Raw genomic sequence first — 23,709 nt, forward strand, 5'->3', positions numbered from 1 at the left:
GGCGACTTCAGGATGCTGGACTTCATGGCAGGATTGCCAAGAAAAAGCCATATCCCAGACTGGCCCAAAAAATTTCCAAGTGATCCCAAACTTTTGAGCGGTAGTGTACGTTGGTTTTAAAGTGATGGTTCAAAAAGTAAAAAACTTTAATATTCTGAGTTTAAAAATACTGTCATTTTATGAGCAATATAAAAGGAAAAACAAATTTTTAAGTCATAATATTGAAGCAAACAAAACTAAGAATAAAGTAGTAATTTTTGGAAAATTACGTTGGGGAGAAAGTTCTGATGTTATGAGAGCAAAGTCTAAATATTAAGAGAAAAAAGTTGTATTTGAACAAGAAAAAACAATTTTACGACAATACTTGTTGTACGTATTATGAAGACAAATTACCGTATTTTCCGGACTATAAGTCACACTAGGTCACATAGGTTGGCTGTGCCTGCGACTTATACTCCAGAGCGACTTATAAATGAAAAATGAAATTAGCAGCTGAAAACAGTAATCGAGCAGCAGAGAGTTTGGAGTAAGCGAGAAACTTGTTAGGGATTAGCGTACAGCGGACGCTACTCTTACTACGATTATGAAAATAAAACAGCTACTGTACTTAAAATTGTTTGTTATGTTACATAAAGACTGGACACCTTTTCTGTTCATGTTTATTTTTTTTGTGTGTCTGAATAACTATTGTGTTAGCATATCTTACACCTTTTCAGCCTGTTTAGCCGTAATGTTTGTTTTGGTCAAGTAGTAAAATAAATTACCCGCAAAAATGTAATTATACTCCAGTGCGACTTTTGTTTTTTTCTACCTAATTATGCATTTTTGGCCTTGTGCGACTTATGCTCCGGAGCGACTTATAGTCCAGAAAATACGGTATATCATTTTAGTAGCAGAGATTTGAACTACATTAGTATTAAGTAAGAGTGTTACGTTTTAATAAACGTTCATTAAGTGTTAATATTTTGAGAAAGAAACAAAATAAAGGTGTCATTTTTGAAAATCAGGTTTGTGAAAAAGTTTATATTATGGGAGTGTCAAAAAGTCAAAATCTTGTCGGAATAAAATCATTATATTACCAGACCATAATTCACAAAGATTTTATGAAGAAGAAAGTTGAGATATCTGGAAATTAAAAAATAAAAATAAAAAACAGCAAAAATGGTGGACCAAAACAGCAATGAGTGAAGTTGATACATTTTTCACCGATATCACAAAGCTGAGATGCAGTTTTTTCTTGAAATATATTGAACTTCTTAGCATACTTTACAAAATATCAGTTGCATCATGTTGCATCATGCATCAATTCATGTTTCATTTTTCAACTTAAAAACGTTTGGACCCCTGGTTTTTACATCTTTCACCGGGAAGACCACGTGGAGGAATTAGGAGACCAGTGATGGAAGAGGGTTTTCAAGCGCTGTATTCTCTTTGGTACTATTGCTGTATTCGTCTATGGAGTAGCCGTTTTACCATACCCAATGCCACGTACGGGAAAACAATCTGATGACGTGTACTTTGATCACACTAATGATGATCCAAAAAAAGAGTGCTGGATGTTCTCCTCCTTTAGCTGTTTCTTTGTGTTCAATGCTCATATTGGCCCCGTGACAATGTTCCCAGCCTCATCAAAGCCGAGCCAAGCCTGAGAAGTTGGAACTCCGGGGGGTGGGCGAGCGGGCTCTGTGCCAGGCACTTCCCACCTCGGAGGCCCAGACATCCAAGCCAGTTTTGTCAGGACTTTGAAACAAAGGTCCTAATAAATTTTTTTTTTTAAATCTGGCTTGGAAAGGCCCTGAGCTGGCTGCCCCCCCCCCCACACACACACACGCACTCTGCGCTTATCTTTTGAATATTGCAGCGTTGCAAGGTCATTTGTAGCCTGTAGCGGGTTGTAAAGCATCCCATTTTTTAACGTCCTACACAATCCCATTATGCTTCTTTCTTAATGGGTTTGGAGTTGTATCCATTCGGGAGTCACTGGACAGTATCTTGTGTGGTCAAAATGTTGGAAAACGGGCCAAAAATCCCCAAATGTGATTTGTCTTGTGAAAAAAAAAACCTCCAGAAGATGTCCTGTACGATATACAATTCTTGCCTTCTTATGTTACTTCAAACAGTTGTCCCAGAAAATAGCATCACATCAACAATTTCAGTAGTAATTCCATAGGAACGCTGAAATGCTGAAGCTGACCTGAAATGGAGAATGAATTTGGGAATATCACAGAGATATTCAGAAACCGAGGATTGAACCAGCAACCATCACCACCTCTCTACCACTAGAGCCATGCCACCCTGTAGAACACGGGTGAGCAAGCCACGGCCCAGGGGCCACATTCGGCCCGCCAAGTGTTTAACTACAGCCCGCCCATTCTTTCCAAAGTATTTCATTTCAAGTATTTGAAGCTTAACATACAACCTGGCATCATGGCTTGAGCCAACCTTTTGATGGTTTAGGTGGCTTTTTTATCAATTTGGTTATTTAATGTGGTCTGCTGATTACAAAGTGCTCCTGAAAAAAGGGACACAAGCACATGTAGCAGGTTGCATGACTCTTTTACAGATACAATCATTCCAAGTGGACTGTTAGAATTATGTATAAAATATATAGTCTGGCTCCCCGTCAATTTTCTTATATCAATGCGGCCAGCGAGTCAAAAAGTTTGCTCACCTCTGCTGTAGAACAAGCGGGACAGTAATGGAAAATATCAAATGATTTTCCAGCAATAAATGAAGTGAGTCTCCAGTAGAGGAGCCACCTGTCTATTGGATTTTTGCAGACTAAAAACGGCAGAATTTGAAATGGACAAATGCTTCTCGTCATTCAAACAATAAAGAGCCTCTGGAATTGTGCCCTGTGGGGCAATACACAACAGTTCCCTTATGGCGACACACTGGACATGAAAACATAAAAGTAAACATGTAAAAGGAAGGCTAAAACAATATTTCCAGCTAGCTCCTCATCAAAATGTTAAGATCAGTGTTGGGCACTTAAAAAAAGTAATTAGTTATAGTTACTAGTTACTTCTCAAAAAAAGTAACTGAGTTACTCCACCTCGAAGGTTTTTTTTTTTTTTTCGGGGACATAATGAACATTTTACCTTTGACATCAACGAGGTTAAAGTAGTGTCTGTACTTCCATTTGGCAAACGCTGTCTTCCCACTACAGTCCTCCTCACTCGCCATCTCTCGCTATGCTGTATCATGCTCTAAACACCCGCCCACCCAAGTTCTCTGATTGGCTGAAGACGCAATTTTACTGAAACCTTAGCTAATCCTCATTGCTTATGTGCTCTAAACACCCGCCCACTCAAGTTCTCTGATTGGCCGAAGACACAATCTTAGTAAACCTTAGCCAATCCTCATTGCTTATGTGATCTAAACACCCGCCCACTCAAGTTCTCTGATTGGCTGAAAACGCCATTTTACTCAAATCTGAGCCAATATGTGGTTATCTCACCCCCTCCCTTGTCCCTCTGCAACACTCTCACTGCGCTGCAGATTAGTTATGAAGTTGATGATATATTTTTAGGCGGCTTCAGTAACGGGCTGTCGAAAATGGTAATGGGGTTATGCTGACAGTAAAAGTAATTAGTCAGATTACCCTTTACTGAAAAAAGTAGCGGCGTTAGTAATGCCGTTATTTTAAACGCCGTTATTCCCATCACTGGTTAAGACCATTGCAAGAATTCACATTTTGCACTTCCCTGTATGGAATTTGCATGTTACTCCGGCTCATATACTACCTAGTCAGGATAAGTGGCGCAAAAGATGGATGGATGGATGGATGGATGGATGGATGGATGGATGGACGGACGGACGGTTGGTTGGATGGATGGATGGATGAATGGATGGATGGATGAATGGATGGACACCTTGCGCTCAGGCACTTGAGGTTCAGAGCTTCAAAATGCAAAAAGAAGAAATGGGAGTGAACATGATTAACCAATTGTTCCAAAAAAGCACCAAAGTGAAACAGGCTGTTTATCAGTTGATCAAAGGTTTTGGACCACAGCATTTGAAAAACAAAATATTGGCAAAAGAGTGGATTTAATGTCATTTTTTGGCTTTCTGGACAGTATTCACACTGTCATGACCTTGATATCCCTCATCTGTGTGGTAATGACCGGCCTTTTCATTCAGTCATTTATTTTCTGCCGCTTTTTTTTTTTTTTCACGAGGGTCGCGGGGGTGCTGGAGCCTATCCCAGCTGTCTTCGGGCGAGAGGCGGGGTACACCCTGGACTGGTGGTCAGCCAATCACATATAGACAAACAACCATTCACACTCACATTCATACCTATGGACAATTTGGAGTGGCCAATTAACCTAGCATGTTTTTGGAATGTGGGAGGAAACCCACGCATGCACGGGGAGAACATGCAAACTCCACACAGAGATGGCCGAGGGTGGAATTGAACCCTGGTCTCTTAGTTGTGAGGTATGCGCGCTAACCACTAGATTGCCGTGCCGCCCCATGTTTTTATTGTATATATATATATATATATATATATATATATATATATACATATATATATATACATATATATACATGGACGGTTATACATGGATATACATATATATATCAGGCCTGTATGGTAGAGTGGCCAGACGAAAGCCATCAGACCAGAGAATTTTGTTTCTCATGGTCTGAGAGTCATTCAGGTGCTTTTTGGCAAATTCCAGACGGGCTGCCATGTTCCTTTTACTAAGGAGTGGCTTTCGTCTGGCCACTCTACCATACAGGGCTGATTAGTGGGTTGCTGCAGAGATGGTTGCCCTTCTGGAAGGCTCTCCTCTCACCACAGAGGAACGCTGGAGCTCTGACAGAGTGACCATCGGGGCCTTGGTCACCTCCCTGACTAAGGCCCTTCTTCCCCGATCGCTCAGTTTAGAAGGCCGGCCAGCTCTAGGAAGAGACCTGGTGGTTCCAAACGTCTTCCATTTACGAATAATGGAGGCCACTGTGCTCATTGGGACCTTCAAAGCAGCAGAAATGTTTCTGTATCCTTCCCCAGATTTGTGCCTCAAGACAATCCTGTCTCGCAGGTCTACAGACAGTTCTTTTGACTTCATGCTTGGTGTTTGTGCTCTGACATGCACAGTCAACTGTGGGACCTTATATAGACAGTTATTATATTTCCAAATCATGTCCAATCAACTGAATTTACTGCAGGTGGACTCCAATTAAGCTGTAGAAAGATCTCAAGGATGATCAGTGGAAAAAAGATGCACCTGAGCTCAATTTTGAGCTTCATGGCAAAGGCTGTGAATACTTATGTAAATGTGATTTTTTTGTTTTCTATTTTTAATAAATTCAAAACATGTCAAAAAATCATTTTTTCACATTGTCATAATGGAGTATTTTGTGTAGAATTTTGAGGTAAGAGATTAATTTAATTCAGTTTGGAATGAGGCTGTAACATGACAAAATGTAGAAAAAGTGAAGCGCTGTGAATACTTTCCGGATGCACTGTATATACATATATATATATACATATATATACATGGACGGTTATACATGGATATACATATATATACATACATATATATATATATATATATATATATATATGAACTGAAAAAAATTACTGGAAAAAAATATCCGTTTTTCAAAGTTTGGTCAGGAGTGTACGGGGGCCTGGAACACTGCCCTGTGGGACAACATAATCCAACTGCTGAATGAGAAAGTTCCAGAGTTTCTCTTTTTATATGATATGGTTTATTTGTATTTTTGGATGGATTATTATTTAATTATCCTTTTATTCTGGAAAAGATATACTTTGAGTGTGCACCAAAGGCTCACACAATATATAAGTGTGTTTTTGTGCGCTTTACTGTATGTGTTCAGTCTTGTTTTTTTATGCTCCATCTCTTCAAACAAAACTCATTTACTTTCACAAAGTGACTAACTAGCTAAATGCTCCTCGACCCTCCTCTTTTTTCTGCTTTTGTGTGCATCCTCACTCTTGTCTGGGGGAAATGGATTGTCATCGACAGAATAGGCAGCAGCACTCTGCGCTCTTTGTACAAATTGCCATTTCTCACCACAACACAATAACACCCAGTGGCACTTAAACGCACACCTCTTCCCACTCGCTCTGTTCTCATCTATTGTTGCCACTGCTGGACAAAAAAATGCTAGACCTTCCTGAAACAAACTCAAAGCCATCATGCTTTTTTGTTGTTTTTTTTTTTTCAAGCAAATACAACTCCTCATTGACATTGGCACGCTTTTAGCGACAGACGCTAGCTCTCTATGTTGTCTCTTGATGGGGTTGAGTAGCTCTGCTTTTGTTTGACCTGAATGGAAAGTGATATTGCTCTGCTGAAGCCCACAAACCAATGCAAGGAAATGAAAAATTGGATTAAAAAAAAAGAAGCAAAAATTTTAACAAAGAATTGTAACCAGAGTTTATACTTGTGGTTCGACTTTTTTTCAGACCAAACAAATCAAAAAACTTGCAATATAAAATACTTGCAAATTTTGGTGAGTCGCCTTTGCGTTCACACTGATATTTCTGTCATGTGACAAACGGACTTGATTGGTCACCATCACCGTCACCGTAGCTCAAATATTCTCAACCAATATGCTCTCAGCTTGGTTGAATATTGTTAGATATTATACAGTCCAATGCTTCAGTGCATTGTCAGTCCAGTAATTTCTCATAGGGGCCTTCAGGACACACATACACACTCACCGAGCACAATCAAAGTTGCCCAAGACTGGAAATTTATACACAAAACAGATCCATTGTTCTCACTCACACTGCCTTGACTCTCACTTTCACACAGACTTGGCTTTCACTTTCCAGGCACACAGGCATAAGTTTCACTTTGTAGACGAGTGTGGCGACTTGTCAGTACATTCATTCTGTCAGTCATTCTCTCCTCTAGCTGCCTCAATAGTGCTCAGAGTAGAACACAGTATCAAATATTATGCTGCAATTTCTTGACTACAGTTGGAAAACTTTTTAAGTTGTGAGGTTGTTGATTGGATATGAAAAAGAAATAGGTTTTACAATGCTTAGGTTATTTTTATACAGTGGAAGGTTATGGTAAAACTGTTTTCAATACACATGCTGTGTTCATCCCAGTTCAGGTGTTTTTCGGTTAGCATAGAAAGTCTATGCCAAAATATTGCGTCCATTTGCCTATAATTTATGGTTAAGCGGACAATACGGCTCTTAACCATGTTCTTAAGTCCAACTATGTTCTTAACGTATTTCTGCGAGCATCCTTACCTTGCAAATAAAATGACATCTGCAAACGGATGTCAGCTACGTCTCTGTCCAAAGTGTTATCAGCAGTTGACTCTCAGAAAAGTTAACACAAAACAGGTTTCTATAGTTTTACAATTATAGTTTATCTATGACAGAATTCCAAATGCATGTACTGTAAATGATGAATGAAAGTCATATATGAGCATTTAATATTTTACTTTCATTGAAAATGTGAGCTGTGACATCAAGATCAACATGGACACCACCTTCCGGTTTTGCCATGAGTTACTTCTTCAATTCAGTATTGTTTCTCGCTATCTTTATTGAAATGCTGGCACTTCCGTTCCGCTTCATTTGGGGTTTATTTTGCAGAGAAAAGAAGAGATTTGAGGTGAGAAATAACTCAGGGCAAAATAGAAAGGTGTTGATCTGTGTTGATCTCGCTGCCACAACTGGTCTTTATCAACAATCACGTCTTCAATGAAGGTAAAAGTAACCTGAAATGTGAAACCTGAATCACTTTCAGTCATCATTTATATACATTTCAAGGTTTTTTGCATGTAACTATAATCATAACGCTAACCAAGGTTCCACTATTCTTAAAGTGGGTCATTGTCACACATGCTTTTTGGTGTCATGTTTTCACTTTAGTCCATGTCGTGTTCATTAAGCCTATTTGAGCTCAAGTGAACCGAACCGGGCTGCACGGTGTGTGAGTGGTTAGCATGCAGGCCACACCCGAATTCGATTCCACCCTCAGCCATCTCTGTGTGGAGTTTGCATGTTCTCCCTGTGCATGCGTGGGTTTTCTCTGGGTACTCCGATTCCCTCCCACATTCCAAAAACATGCTAGGTGATGCTAGGTGGCGACTCCAAATTGTCCATAGGTATGAATGTGGGTGGGAATGTTTTTTTGTCTATATGTGCCCTGTGATTGGCTGGCCACCAGTCCAGGGTGTACCCCGCCTCTCACCTGAAGACAGCATCCCACAGGGCAGATAGGCTCCAGCACGCCCGCGACCCTCGTGGGGAGAAGCGGGAGAAAATGAATGAATGAATGAACAGAAGCGCACCAGAGTTCACTTGCAAGCGTACCGTGGCCCATTTGGTCCGCTTGTATGATGCGCACGGGGTTCAGATGATTACAGTCACACTTGAATTAGATATCTGCTTATATTGCGCATGAATTTTTGGTTGTTGTGAGGACATAAAGGTCGATACCCGCTGAGCTAAAGGTTGCAGCAGCAGAGCTTGCCACCACAAATGCGAGCATCTTTCTGAATATGTCTCATTATCTCCCCACCTTGCCTTTCCTCTCCCTCTTATCCAGCTTGTTTAGTGATTTATTAACATGTGCTCACCACTGATATCACCATCTCTCTTAAGCTGACACGGCAGCGGAAGCCCCAGCAGCGCGGGATCAAACAATGCGGGTCATTATTTTCTGCTCTCGTACAAAGGAAAGACAGGAATAAAAGGAAAAAGCCACCAGGGGGCCGTTTCATTGAGTGACAGGGACCAGAGCAGCCATTAGCCTTCCGTCTGAGGAGACAACCACAGGCTGGTTTCAATTAGTCAGCTCAAAACCGGCACAGGGATGAAAGAATATTTAGGCAAAGTGAAGCGACAGAGATATATTTTTTTAATTCAAGCAAACCTTTTCTTCTCTGCGAGACTTTGCCTTAATGGATGACAGCCAACAGCGTACGAGGCAGAAAAGAATAACTTCAAAAAGTGGATTTTAAAGGTTTAATTTAACCCTCCATCTTGTCGTGGTATTAAACAGCTTTGGTCATACTCCGTGACTTCTCATGAACTGTTGCTGTTGCATTTGTGCCTCTGGCCAAACGCCATCAGTCTTCTTCCGAGCTGAGAGAGAATATTCCACCTCTGATATTGATACAAAACAACAGCAAAAAGGGAAAATCTAAAGTGGTTTTAGGAGAATAAAGTCAAAATATGAAGAGAAAAAAAGACATTTGAGAATATTGGGAGGATAATGTAATGAGGAAAAATATAACATCATTTCATTCAACATCAAGTTGAAATATTAATGACAAAAATGTTTAAGTTGTAATATTTAATAACATTTTTGTAAGAGTACTTTGTGGAAAAAAGTGATAACATTACGAGACTAAAGGCATAATAATAAATTCATAATTACGAGAAGACGATTTACAAGAACAAAGTTGAAACAAAAAGTCCCATTCAGAATGAAGAAAAATAATGTCATTTCAGTAGCACAGAGCTGAAATATTTTTAAAAATCTAAATACTAACATACATTTTTTAAGTAATACTGACAAAAAAAATAATGTTGTAATTTTTGACAAATTCAGTAGGGTAGTTCAATTGGTATATTATGGGATAAAGTCAAAATATTATGGGAAGATAACATGGGAATAACAATAATAATGTACAAAAATGATCAAAGGAGGAAGTTTAAATATTTGGAAAAAAACAACAACAAAAATGGGAGAAAGGGAAAAGACCTTTTTCACCTCCATCACAAAGGTGAGATGCAGTCTTGTCTTGATAACTTCCTAGCATATAATGCAACATGTGTTGCTTTACAAAATATCAAAGCGACGAAAGTCGCATCCTTTCGTTTTTTGTCATGTGGCCTTCTCTGGAAAAGGTTTTGTACACCTGTATTACCCTGTATTAAGAGAATAATATAGGTGCTCGGGAACTCTGCCCTGTGGGATGCCACAACCAAACTGTCGTATGGTATCGCAGAGAACAGAGTTTAAAAATAGGATCCAATCATTCCTGTGATTGACAAATGTGTCCCACCAAAGAATACATGGATGGCAAAGCCAAACTGCTGTATGGTGGAGGTCCTATGCTACAAAATAATATTGGAGGTCTGGAACTCTGGCCTGGGGGAAACCATATCATTTGCTTATTCAGCTCACTCGGTAGTGAAATGGTGTCACAGTAAGCCCTTGTGTATCGTGGTTAATTGGTTCTGTTCACAATCCTTATATGAAACATGAACACATATTTCTTTCCCTTTTCTGCGCATTCTAGCTCCAGAGAACAAGTTAATATGAGCTAGCTAAGAACGGACATCATGGGAAATAGCTATTTTGAAAAAAAAAAACGGAATAGTGCTCTACTTAGATAACTGACTGTGAACCAAGCTACAGTGATATTATAGCGCATACGTAACATGAAAAACTACATTTATTTGGCGGACTAACACAACGCCTCGCTAATCGCTCATCTCAGCGGTATTCACAGACGGAACAGTGGATAGCTAGCTCTCAATTTTGCTACAAAGACTCAACAAGTTGCTCGTTTTCCGTCAACATTTCTTCCCTGAGGACTGGAGCGCACGTCTTGTGCTGGCAGACACAGCCATCCTAAGGAGAGCAGACATTAAGTGTTGTCGCTGTATGTATGCTGCTGTTGTTGACAGAACTAGTATAAGTATGTGTATCAATGCGCCTAGGGAAGAATTTTGGGTAGTTTTTTCATCATCATCAAAATACAAAATACTGCAACTATTACATGTCATCATCAGTGTACGTATCAAACCATGCAACGTTGGTAGAGGTTTTTTTAGACGGCTTTATAGTCTAAATAGATGTGTCCCAATTACAGCCTTTTTAACTAGCTCATATTAACTTGTTTTCTCATGTTCTAATGCACAGAAAAGGGAGAGAAATATGTGTTCAAGGATTTTGAATGATGGGTAAAATTCCAAAAAAACAGTTCCCTTTCAACAGCAGTATATTTTTGAAAAACTGTGATAGAGTACTGTATTATCAGGGTTCTAGAATTCTGACCTGCTGTCTGGTGCGACACTATAATTCAATTGTGTAGCCCCTATAATTAGTCCATAGTGTAGGGGCTCTAGAAGCCTGCCCTGTAGGACACCATGCAAGAATTTGGCCGTGGTTTCACATGGATTCTTTGGAATACGTGCTCGGATCAAGACACTTGAAAGCAAGTAAAACATTTGCAGTGAAATAAGTGTTTATGATCTACAATCAACTCCTGCAAACCATGACATTGGAGAAGGGAGCTCCTCTGCAACACACTTTCAAAGACACTGAGCAGTCAACTTCAGGACTCCGTGTCAGGTGCTTGCACGTCTGTGAAGCCTCCAGAGGCTCGTATTCATTAGAAGCTCTCCCTTTACAGCCGGCACATCACACAGGTTTGCCCTCCCGGCATCCAAAGAGGCAGCTGTCACTGAGGTGACAGTAGCAGAGGAGCGTTGGGGGTGGGGGTGGGGGGTGTTGGTGAACTCCTTACAACTGATGGCTGCAGCTGTTCATATTAAGATTTTTTTGTCCTTCATCTTGTGACACTTCATTGGCAAACTTGCTTTCTTCCAGTGCTTTCAGTCGTCATCTTCAGCATGTCATCCACATCTATTTCTTTCCTTGGATGGATGCGTGGTTTCTTCTTCTTTGAGTTTGAAACTCAAATACACTTTTGTCTTGTCCTGCTTTTACAGGGAAGCCCAAAGTGGAGCTAACGTACGATAGAATGTACACAGTGACGAGCCGGCTCACGTTCACTGTCAACAAGGAGGATGACGGCGTGCCAGTGGTTTGCATTGTTGACCACCCTGCGGTCAAGGACTTCCAAGCACAGAAATACCTGGAGGTGCAGTGTAAGTTGGGCTCTTTCATTTGAAATCATACGCTCATGTCTGAAGGAAAACAAACAATATTAGGAGCTTATTCTTGTAAAACGGAGACCTTTTTCTCTTAATGCTTTCACTTTACTGTTGGAAAATTACAGCTGTTTATTCTCATGTTTCTTTTATTTTTTTTCTCATAATTTTTTATGAGAAAAAAAATACTTTATTCCCACATGTTGACATTTTTCGTAACCTAATTTTCTAAAAATTACAACCGCACTTGTTTTTTCCTCACGTTGAGTTTTTTAAACCCTCTCTTTCTTCCTTCATATTTCTTTTACATTAATTTTCCACATGATGTTGCAATGTTATTTTCACAAATTTACAATTTTTTTCTCTATTTTCCCATTTTTTTATTTTATTTTTTTGTAAATTTACAGTTTTTTTTCATTTCCAACTAATTCAGCTTTCTTCTTGTAAATGTTCTTCTCAAAATTATGACTATTCCAATAATATTTTCACTCTATTTGCGTAATATTGTTACTTTTTCCACTACTTAATTTTCCAAAAATTACAGCTTGATGTATTGTTTTTGTTTGTTTGTTTCTCATAATACCATGATATTATTCTCTTAACATTACAACTTTTTCTCATTAGATTACAACTTTTTTTCTGTCAATACTTTGATTTTAATCTTGTAAAATTATGACAAATTTTTCAATTTTTGCTGTTATTGATTTTTTTAATTCAGTTCTTGTTAAAATATAAAATATATTTTAAAGATGTGCTGCAGGCCAATAAAAGGAGAATAATGTAATGAGGAAAAATATCATAACATTATTTCATCAAGTTGAAACATTAATGACAAAAAATGTTTAAGTTGTAATATTGTGAAAAACAAATAAAACTACAAATAAAGTTGTAATTTTTGTGGACAAAGTTATGACGTGACAAGACTACATTCACAATTGCGAGAAGAAAAAATACAAGGAGTTGAAACAAAAAATCCCAGTTATTGATTTTTTTTTAATTCAGTTTTGTTAAAATGTAAAATATATTTTAAGAATGTGCTGCAGGCCAATAAAATCAGCCACCAGTCGCACTTTGCACACTCATGACACCAATGACAGAGCTATGTGGAATGACTTCCGGTTCCCAAGCTACTAGGCTGCTACCAGGGACGTTTTGTGATTAAAAAAAACAAAGTTAGGAACACAGTTTGACTCACTCACACTGATAACATTTTTGAGTAGATTTTTTATATAAAATATATGAATATATAATATATTATAATATATAATATATATAATATCTAAAATAATGGGCGGCACGGCGGTCGAGTGGTTGTGTTTACGCTGTACATTGTTCATATTTGATGTAATCTATTAATTCTACACATTATTATTTATTATTACACAGGAGCCAGGCAACGACATTTCCTTGGCAATTTCACTGCTGTGTTATTGTGCAATGACAATAAAGAAAGTCTATGTTTATGTCTGTGTGGAGTTTGCATGTTCTCCCCGTGCATGCGTGGGTTTTCTCCGGCTACTCCGGTTTCCTCCCACATTCCAAAAACATGCTAGGTTAATTAGCCACTCCAAATTGTCCATAGGTATGAATGTGAGTGTGAATGGTTGTTTGTTTATATGTGCCCTGTGATTGGCTGGCCACCAGTCCAGGGTGTACCCCGCCTCTCATCTGAAGACAGTTGGGATAGGCTCCAGCCCCCCGCGACCCTCGTGAGCAAAAAGCGGTAGAAAATGAATGAATGAATATAAAATAATAAATATATAAAGACAAGCCGGGGTTCCACTCTCATGTCAATAGTTGGGACACATTTTGGGACCCTTAACATTACTGGAAAACCCTCAGATGCGTTTGAATTGACTGACAACTGCAGCATTTTTGTCGATTGTTACGTCATACAGTGAAGAAAATAAGTATTTGAACACCCTGCTATTTTGCTATTTCTCCCACTTAGAAATCATGGAGGGGTCTGAAATTTTCATCGTAGGTGCATGTCCACTGTGAGAGAGATAAACTAAAAAGAAGAATCCAGAAATCACAATGCATGATTTTTTAACAATTTATTTGTGTGATACAGCTGCTAATAAGTATTTGAACACCTGAGAAAATGAATGTTAATATTTGGTACAGTAGCCTTTGTTTGCTATTACAGAGGTCAAACGTTTCCTGTAGTTTTTCACCAGGTTTGCACACACTGCAGGAGGGATCTTGGCCCACTCCTCCACACAGATCTTCTCTAGATCAGTCAGGTTTCTGGGCTGTCGCTGAGAAACACGGAGTTTGAGCTCCCTCCAAAGATTTTCGATTGGGTTCAGGTCTGGAGACTGGCTGGGCCATGCTAGAACCTTGATATGCTTCTTACGGAGCCACTCCTTGGTTTTCCTGGCTGTGTGCTTCGGGTCGTTGTCGTGTTGGAAGACCCAGCCACGACCCATCTTCAATGCTCTGACAGAGGGAAGGAGGTTGTTCCCCAAAATCTCACAATACACGGCCCCAGTCATCCTCTCTTTAATGCAGTGCACTCGTCCTGTCCCATGTGCAGAAAAACACCCCCAAAGCATGATGCTACCACCCCCATGCTTCACAGTAGGGATGGTGTTCTTCGGATTGTACTCTTCATTCTTCTTCCTCCAAACACGCTTATTGGAATTATGACCAAAAAGTTCTATTTTGGTCTCATCTGACCATAAAACTTTCTCCCATGACTCCTCTGTATCATCCAAATGGTCATATGCAAACTTAAGACGGGCCTTGACATGTGCTGGTTTAAGCAGGGGAACCTTTCGTGCCATGCATGATTTCACATCATGACGTCTTAGTGTATTACCTACAGTAACCTTGGAAACGGTGGTCCCAGCTCTTTTCAGGTCATTGACCAAGTCCTGTCGTGTAGTTCTGGGCTGATTCCTCACCTTTCTTAGAATCATTGAGACCCCACGAGGTGATATCTTGCATGGGGCTCCACTCCGATTGAGATTGACCGTCATGTTTAGCTTCTTCCATTTTCTAATGATAGCTCCAACAGTGGACCTTTTTTCACCAAGCTGCTTGGTAATTGCTCCGTAGCCCTTTCCAGCCTTGTGGAGGTGTACAATTTTGTCTCTGGTGTCTTTGGACAGCTCTTTGGTCTTCGCCATGTTACAAGTTAAAGTCTTACTGATTGTATGGGGTGGACAGGTGTCTTTATGCAGCTAACGACCTCAAACAGGTGCATCTGATTCAGGATGATACATGGAGTGCAGGTGGACTTCTAATGGGCAGACTAACAGGTCTTTCAGGGTCAGAATTCTAGATGATACACAGGTGTTCAAATACTTATTAGCAGCTGTATCACACAAATAAATTGTTAAAAAATCATGCATTGTGATTTCTGGATTTTTCTTTTTAGTTTATCTCTCTCACAGTGGACATGCACCTACGATGAAAATTTCAGACCCCTCCATGATTTCTAAGTGGGAGAAATAGCAAAATAGCAGGGTGTTCAAATACTTATTTTCTTCACTGTATATCCTCGTTGTTGTATGCTTTGGATTTGGAAACTATGCCAGTTTAAAAAAAATAAAAAAGGAAAAAAGCAGTTTTAAATGTTGTCAAACTAACCCATTTCCAAAGCCGTCACCACGCGGAAACATGTGTGTTTAATCGCTGATCACTGATTACTTCACAAAGTGATTTGCATTTGAATGACTTGCCTGCGTGAGCACATCGCCAGTCCTCTGTGTGGCGTGCGGCAAGAAAAGCTCATTGTGTTGGGGGGTTGTGTTTTTTTCCGCCACGTAATGCGTCTTCTATGTGTAAGCAAATCAAAGCATGCTTGCTTGTTTTCTCCCTTAAGGTCAGCCGGCTGTGCCGAGATGGATAGCGCCGTCTCGAGTGCCCGTACAATAAAGCAAATAATTCAGTTAGCATAACGATAACGGCCCCCTTGCATGCAATATGCGCAATTTCATTTCCTCACGTAGCAGCGGTACGTGGGGGTCTCGCTGCACAGTGCATATTTCTTCATCAAGCGGAGACACATAGTGCAGCCGTAACTACTGGAGGCTATCAGAATAACCCTCAGGACGCCGTAGAGGCCTCCATGAAACAACAAGGTCACGTCTACTAGCTACTATTACACGTCATCTGTTTGCTTTCCCCCTGAGAGAACGTTAAACACAAGAATTAGGTGCTAGCAGTGATTTCTGGTAAATTTCTTCTGCTTCTTACTCCTTTTCAGACATGTTGATGTACTTCAAAATGGAGCATTATTCCGCAATAATAGGCATTTTCACCAATATCACAAAGCTGCAATGTATATAAGGTCTTACAGTAAAGTCTCGTTATATCGATATTCTCGGGAGTCGGAAAAAATACCGATATAACCGGACTATCCATATATCCGATTCTGCGCCGAACATACATTGTTCTATAGTATAGAACAATGTCGAGCAGCTTAAATCAATCTTTGCTTAAGGATTTCAATACCAAAAAAGAACACGGCGAACGGCTGCTTCCAGTCAACTTTATTTTTCACACTTCCACCACCAGAGCACAGCACACACACCGATTCCCGCACTTCCTGGTTCACAGGTCATGCTCAACCCGCCCCACATAGCTGGCCAAACACATGCCTGCAACAGAAGAACCAACTGCATTTGTGGTTTCTCTCCACGAACGCCAGCATGTACATATGAAAAACAGCGATTATTGCAAGCGATAAAAAGATATCTATACAACACAATTAAATACATGTACTTGTACGCTTGTGTCTTCGTTGGAATAGGTGCGTATGCTATGTCAGTTGGTTCTTCTGTTGCAAAGATTGATTTAAGCTGCTTTTGTATCGATATAAGCAGACCAAATTGGCTAGCGGGAGATGAAAAGGGCATCGTAGTAACCGGATTATCATAATAACCGGGTATCGTACTAACGGAACTAATTATATCATAAAAAACTAGAAATTTGCCGGGAAATGAAAATAGTATCGTAATAAGTAGTAATTCGTTATAACCGATATTGATATAACGAGACTTTACTGTATCTTCATTTATTGCTTTAAATATTAAAATGGCCCTCGCACCCTTTCATTTTTCATTCATTCATTCATTCATTTTTTACCACTTATCACAAGGGTCGCGGAGGGTGCTGGAGCCTATCCCAGCTGTCTTGGGGCGAGAGGCGGGATACACCCTGGACTGGTGGCCAGCCAATCATACCTATGGACAATTTGGAGTGGCCAATTAACCTAGCATGTTTTTGGAATGTGGGAGGACACCGGAGTACCCGGAAAACCCACGCATGCACGGGGAGAACATGCAAACTCCACACACAGATGGCCGAGGGTGGAATTGATCCCTGGTCCTCCTAGGTGTGAGGTCTGCGTGCTAACCACTCAACCGCAGTGCCGCCCTCTTTCATTTTTCACTATGGATAAAGTTTGGGTACCCCGGTGTTAAACTTGAATAATATAGGCCCGAGTTTTTCTCGCCAGGGTCATGTGACTCGTTATTACAGAGTTTCATGTGCTTTAAATCTGTTTTTTCCTCTACGCCTCTCATTGTTTTAAACTTCAAATGTTCTCCTTAAAGTCAGTCTCCCAGAAAAACCACAAATAGAAACAATCCAAAAGTTCCACTCTTGACTGAATTCTGACTTCCACACCCTCCTGGGTGTCCACAAATAAACCCAATAATCTGCTAATTTGCCAGTTTTCCAGCCACAGCGCACATGTGGCGGCTTGCAAAGATGAGCATTTAAGTTCAACACGGCTGACGTTCGACCTTGTTGGCAACAAACAGCCCGTCTGGCCATCCATCTGTCTAAATCACAGCCTGTCAGCGACCGGCTCTCCCTGTCCCGTCTGCATGATGGACAGTCGACGGGCCAAAAGCCAAATCTTGTGCTTGCGTGGGCAAAATGCCTGAATGAAGACGAGCAAACCTTTGTTTTTCTTTCCAGTTTACCTGCACTCGTCACAGTCACGGTAATGGTTTAGTTCAGGGGTGTCCAAGCTTTTTTCAACGAGGGCTGCATACTCAATAACTGTTTGGAAAAAAAGCCCCAGCAGTTATATATCGTAGCTAAGACGATATATACACTAATCCCTCATTTATCACGGTTAATTGATTCCAGACCGGACTGTCATCAGTGAATTTATAAAAGGAATATTTTGGCAGTCAGAGAAAACCTGTTAACAACCTTTTTAGTACGCTTGGTGGAGCTCTTTAGACATGTAATAACACCATTATCGTCACCTTTACACTCATATTACCAATATGGTAATGGTAATGGTAATGGTAATGGTAATGGTTTCATTTCATTTGAACATGCATCAGATTACAATTGAGTGCATCCCATAATCAGTTCACAGTTCCACATGTCCAAAAGGAGTAGGAAGAAGCAAAGCTTATTAAATCCTACCTTTCCATCTGGTACTTTTACAATCACTAACTGTTACATTTGTTCACTTCCTGCTTTCCTAATATAATTTAGGTTTTTGTTATTTTAATAATTTTTACTTTTTTGTTTTTTTATTTTTTATATTAACATAGAACACATACAAGTTATTAAGCCGTTTAAGACGTAAATAACATAACACCTTATTTTACAAAAAAATACATATTTTGTTTGTTTTTTATAATATTACAACTTTTACCATTTATGCTGTTAAAATGACATTATTCTCATTATTACGACATCATTCTCATAAATGTATTTTTTCTCTTAAAATTTTGGCTTTATTGTAACGTTACTTCTCCATGTTTGTTGTTGTTTTTTCTAATTAATTTATATTTTTAGAATGAAAAAAACAGCTGTAAATGGTCTACTTAATTACAAGTATTATAGGCATCATGAACAGCAAATGTATACTGATATCCAAGCTGCACAGTCACGGCCAATAGTTTTGAGAATGACACAAGTGTTGGTTTTTACAAACTTTCCTGCTTCAATTTATTTTAGATCTTTTGTCAGATGTCACTCTGTTGTTCCCCAAGCCACTTAGCTATCATCTTTTCCTTTGGAAAAGCCACTTTTTTGCCACTGATCCCTTCTTAGATGGTTGGGAGATGAGAGAGGATGGCAGAGTCGTCCTGGTCAACACTTGAATCTCTGTTAACCAAAGAATCACTAATATGATGTCAGCAGGTCCCTTTGTGGCAGGGCTGAAAAGCAGTGGAAATGTTTTGAGTAGAGACGCTCCGATCAGACTTTTATGTACGCTGATGATTCTGATACTGATAATCCATGGTTTTTTCAATGTATTTATGATGAGCGCTACTGGCCAGGTGTACTGCATAAGGGAGAGAACCTTATAACCCTGCTGAGAGGCATTTATCAGCATATGCCGATCACATGCTTTTTCATGGAAATTGTCCGATACTGATTGGTGGCCAATCGATCGAGCATCCCTACCCATATGTAAAATAAAATTTAAAAAATTATTTAAAAATGTAAACTTCCAGTCACTATGTTACATATGTGGTGAATGAAAGTGGCAGCATATTTTCATACAAGATCCAAGAATACATTTCATAAGAATCATGTGAAAACTATGATTGTGATATGATATGAGGAAATCACAGGTCAACATATGTTCCATACATGTTTCATATATATATATATATATATATATATATATATGTGTGTGTGCGTGTGTATATATATATATATGTACACACATGTATATGTGTATGTATATATATGACTATATGTTTATATTTATAGGTTATCACATGGTTTATCTGGTATCAGGCCAGGTATCATGCCCTCAAGTGTCAGTTTCAGTAAACAGTGTAAACACAACAATTGCAAAAATATTTCAACAATAATATTTTATCAACAGTCTTATCTTATCAATGTCTGACAATTAAAGTTCCATGAATCAAGTTTGGGTTTTTTGGTGACTGGAGAAGCACTAGGCACTAAGCAATCGTTCTCTGATTGGTTGTTTCACAGGCACGATACTAGAGCAGCGCGCTCGGAGTGGACAGCTACGGGGGCTGATACTGGACATGGTTAAACTCTATAGTTTATCAGTATCACTGCCCTGGGCTTTGACACAGTATCATTTCGGCCTTTTCCCGTATTATTCATGGGCGGTTTCTAGGGTACAGGGCCAATTAATACTGTAGTATGTGATAAATATATCTATATATACTTATATATATATTTTTTTTTTTCCAGAGCGAATTATAAATGAAAAAACTGTATATGTTACATAAACTAGACACCTTTTCTGCTCATGTTTATTTTTTGTGTAGCTGAATAAGCATTGTGTTAGCATACCTTACGCCTATTCAGCCTGTTCTCTATTCTTTTATTGTTACAACTTGCCTTCCAAGAGGACGTAATGTCTGTTTTGCTCAAGTAGTTTGGTAAATAAATTACCTGCAAAAAATGCGACTTATACTCCAGTGCGACTTTGGCTTTGTGTGACTTATACTCTGGAGCAACTTATAGTCGTATCTACTTATTGTATATTGTACAATATATTACATATTGTATGTTCATATGACCTCGTACTTCGGTACGTGGCAAATAAAATAAAATAAAGTTTAAAAAAAACAAACTTAAATGATATTATGAAAGCAGGTAGTGAACAAATATAACAGTTACTGATTGAAAAAGTACCAGACGGAGGGGTAGGATTTAATAAGCTTTGCTTCTTCCTACTCCTTTTGGACATGTGGAACTGGGAACTGATTATGGGATGCACTCAATTGTAATCTGATGCATGTTCAAATGAAATAAAACCATTACCATTACCATTACTTCAAACTGGCAAGGTGGTTTATGTGTGCAGCTCTCAGTGAAATATTGTCACTGCCTTCAAAGAACAGACACCAGAGTGGGGTTACATATGGTATTGTATGTTGACATGTGACTTTCTTATATACCACATACGTACATAGTTTTACGTCATTCTTGTGAAATATATTTTATGATCTTGTATGAAAAAAATTGAAAAGTGGCCACTTCCAAGAGTAAATCCCATGATACTCGATATACGTAACCTAAACTGAAGGCTTCCCTCCAGCCATCCATTTTCCTCCGCTTGTCCGAGTCCAGGTTTCGGGGACAGGAGTCTCAGTGAGGAAGCCCAGACTTCCCGGTCCACGGACCAAGGTGTTCCCAGGCCAGCTCAGAGACATAATCCCTCCTGATTTTTTTTGTATTTGTTTTCCATATGGGTAGTTTGTGACTAAAGTGAAGTTTTGGGTTCAAAAAGTTTTGGGTTCCTTTGTAATTGCCATTCATCTTATCACTCTTGATAACATTGTGGAGTATATGCAAATTGCCATGATAAAAACTGAGGTGGTAAACCTTGTGAAAATGAATATTTGTCATTCTCAAAACTCTTGGCAATGACTGTACACTCACTACTTTACATTGTATTAAAGTGTCATTTCCTTAGTGTTGTCTCTTGCAAAGATTTTTTTTTTTAAATGTGCAAAACTCTGTGGGTTTTACTCACTTCATAAACACATTGGGTTATGACCCATTTCATTGAAAATTCTGTCTTTATTTGATTTCATCAAGGAAAGTAATAATTTTGACCGTAAGTGTACTTGTCAACCCACACGACGGCTTTTAATTCAGAGCTGATGTTGCGTTTGTGCTGAAGAGGCTTCAACCATCAGTCAAGTTCATGGCGCCGTGATAGAGTGAATAGAACGGATGGCATTGCTTTTGGATGACACATCCCAGAGATACTCCTTTAACGACGTGTTGATGAGATGTTTCAGGTGTCCAATCCGGCCCGCATCAGGACCACCCCTGTGAAATGATTCAAGATGCAGGATGAAGATCATATGTGATCGTTATGTTCACACACTTTTTTTTCCCCTCTTCCAGACAAACCCGAGGTTAAGATCATGGTGGGGTTTCCTCAGGGTTTGACGAGGGAAGGAGAGAACCTGGAACTGACGTGTCAAGCCAAAGGCAAACCTCAGTACGACACACACACACACACACACACACATACATATTGTATTGCAAATACAATATAACTATTATTTGTTCAGGGTCATTAGTGGAGTTCACTGAAACTGAATTATTCATGAGCCATTCGTGAAATACAAACATAAATGACAAAAACAAAAAAAATCCAAAGAATAAGCAAAACACAGGCCAGACAGTTTTGTCTTGTGGAGACAAAGTGGAACGTTTGGCCAATTTAGAGGCAAACATTTTGTTTGCATACCAAATTGTGAGGTCATTTGACTTTAAAGTAAGGGTGTCCAAACTTTTTCCATTGAGGGCCACAGCCGGAAAACAAAGAATGGATGGAACACTTCAAACTTTTACATTTGGTAAACCCATGTAGATATGCTAATACAGTAAACCTCGGATATATCGGATTCAATTGTTCCCACGAAACAGCTGTGATTTGTTAATTAATGCATTCACTGACAGCCATTTTCAGAAGAGACCCCCATACTGCATTCAGAATTTATGGGGCATATTTGATGAAGACTCACAGAATATTGAGTTTTAAGACCACATAAACATTGAAACTATGTAAAGAAACTTTGTAAAGAGTTTGTTTCTAGCCTTTTGGGGTCTTTATAAATCAGCAGTAGGACATAGCATGGTTTCAGTAAAAACACCTGATTTTGACCAAAAAACAGAGAAATTTGCTTTTTCTGCAGAAAAGCAAATTCAAGCAAAACAGTGACTGTCCATATAATTTAGTTTTAATAACACCTCAAACATTTTAACACTTGTTTACTGCTATGAAACAACAAAAACAACACAGGAAAAGAAGATTTTGGTGTCAAAATAACTACATGTATTCACATATTTTGTACATGACACAAAACATAACACAAAATAATCATTTGAAAGTGATTTTGAGTGCAAAGTGGTGTGGGTTTAATGTGTTTCCTTCCTGGGAAGCCATACCTGGAAGGCCTCACAAGGGCGGCACTCATGGGCGTCAGTATTTTGCCCTAAAGTCATGTAAGTGATGTCACCCCACCAAACCCTATCAAATATATATACTGTCATTTTTAGAGTGTCTGTTCCTCATTGGGACAGTGATTCTGCAAGTATTACCCGTTAACCAAGTTATCATGCATTTGCAGGGTTTGGGTATGTTTGCATTCGGAGGCGTAATGTAGTGCAAATGAAGCTATTAAGGGCCAGAAGATGGCGGTGGGTGTTGGGGGAACCTGACAAAACAACTCCTCAAACATCAAGACAGCTTGTTGCCTCTGCCTGCTGTCAGTCACGGCACAGTTTGTTGACAAGCCAGTAGTTCAAATTTGAAAGAGAACAAAAGTCTTCATCGGGAGATGTGAATGTGGCATCACTCTTCCGCCACAAAGCTCTTCAGAGACTCCAATATAAAACAAAGCAGTGTCAGTTCAATTAACATAAATATGTCTAACGTGGCCGTTTCAGCTTTCAATTTTGAAGAAAATTTGTCTTTTCTACCATTTGAGTCACCAATTTGTTATGTGTAAACTGGAAAAGAGTTGGGGTCACAGGGTGGGTTGTCTTAATAATATGCCACCCTTTATTTGAACTGCTATTTTCTCAGGAATGACAATAGAACATACAAAAATTCAGTGCATACACAGGGTCAGAATTCAAGTAGATACACTACATTCACCTAAATCTTATCAAAAGCACTGCTGAAGGTTCCACAATGTTTCTAACCTGCCCTGTTAACGTATTTTTGATAATGGAGCTGGAAATACCTGCATGTCAGAATTAGATAACGTTCATTCATTCATTCATTTTCTACCGCTTTTTTTATCACAAGGGTCGCGGGGGTGCTGTAGCCTATCCCAGCTGTCTTCGGGCGAGAGGCGGGGTACACCCTGGACTGGTGGCCAGCCAATCAAAGGGCACATATAGACAAACAACCA

General features: G+C 39.3%; 1 protein-coding gene across 5 annotated transcripts in view; it reads left to right on the forward strand.

Annotated features, from left to right (window-relative positions):
• Positions 1–23,709, forward strand: part of LOC131132813 (cell adhesion molecule 1) — a 371,964-nt gene that overhangs the window by 304,216 nt on the left and 44,039 nt on the right. For all 5 annotated transcript variants that reach the window (XM_078791837.1, XM_078791841.1, XM_078791848.1 and 2 more), the window contains exons 6-7: positions 11,693–11,851; positions 21,689–21,785. In XM_078791837.1, the coding sequence (XP_078647963.1) occupies positions 11,693–11,851; positions 21,689–21,785 (256 nt within the window). The remainder of the gene's footprint in view (positions 1–11,692; positions 11,852–21,688; positions 21,786–23,709) is intronic.

The sequence above is a fragment of the Doryrhamphus excisus genome, linkage group LG1 (genome assembly GCF_037039965.1).
Source record: "Doryrhamphus excisus strain RoL-2023G ecotype Guam linkage group LG1, RoL_Dexc_Guam_v1.1, whole genome shotgun sequence".
Classification (NCBI taxonomy): Eukaryota; Metazoa; Chordata; class Actinopteri; order Syngnathiformes; family Syngnathidae; genus Doryrhamphus; species Doryrhamphus excisus.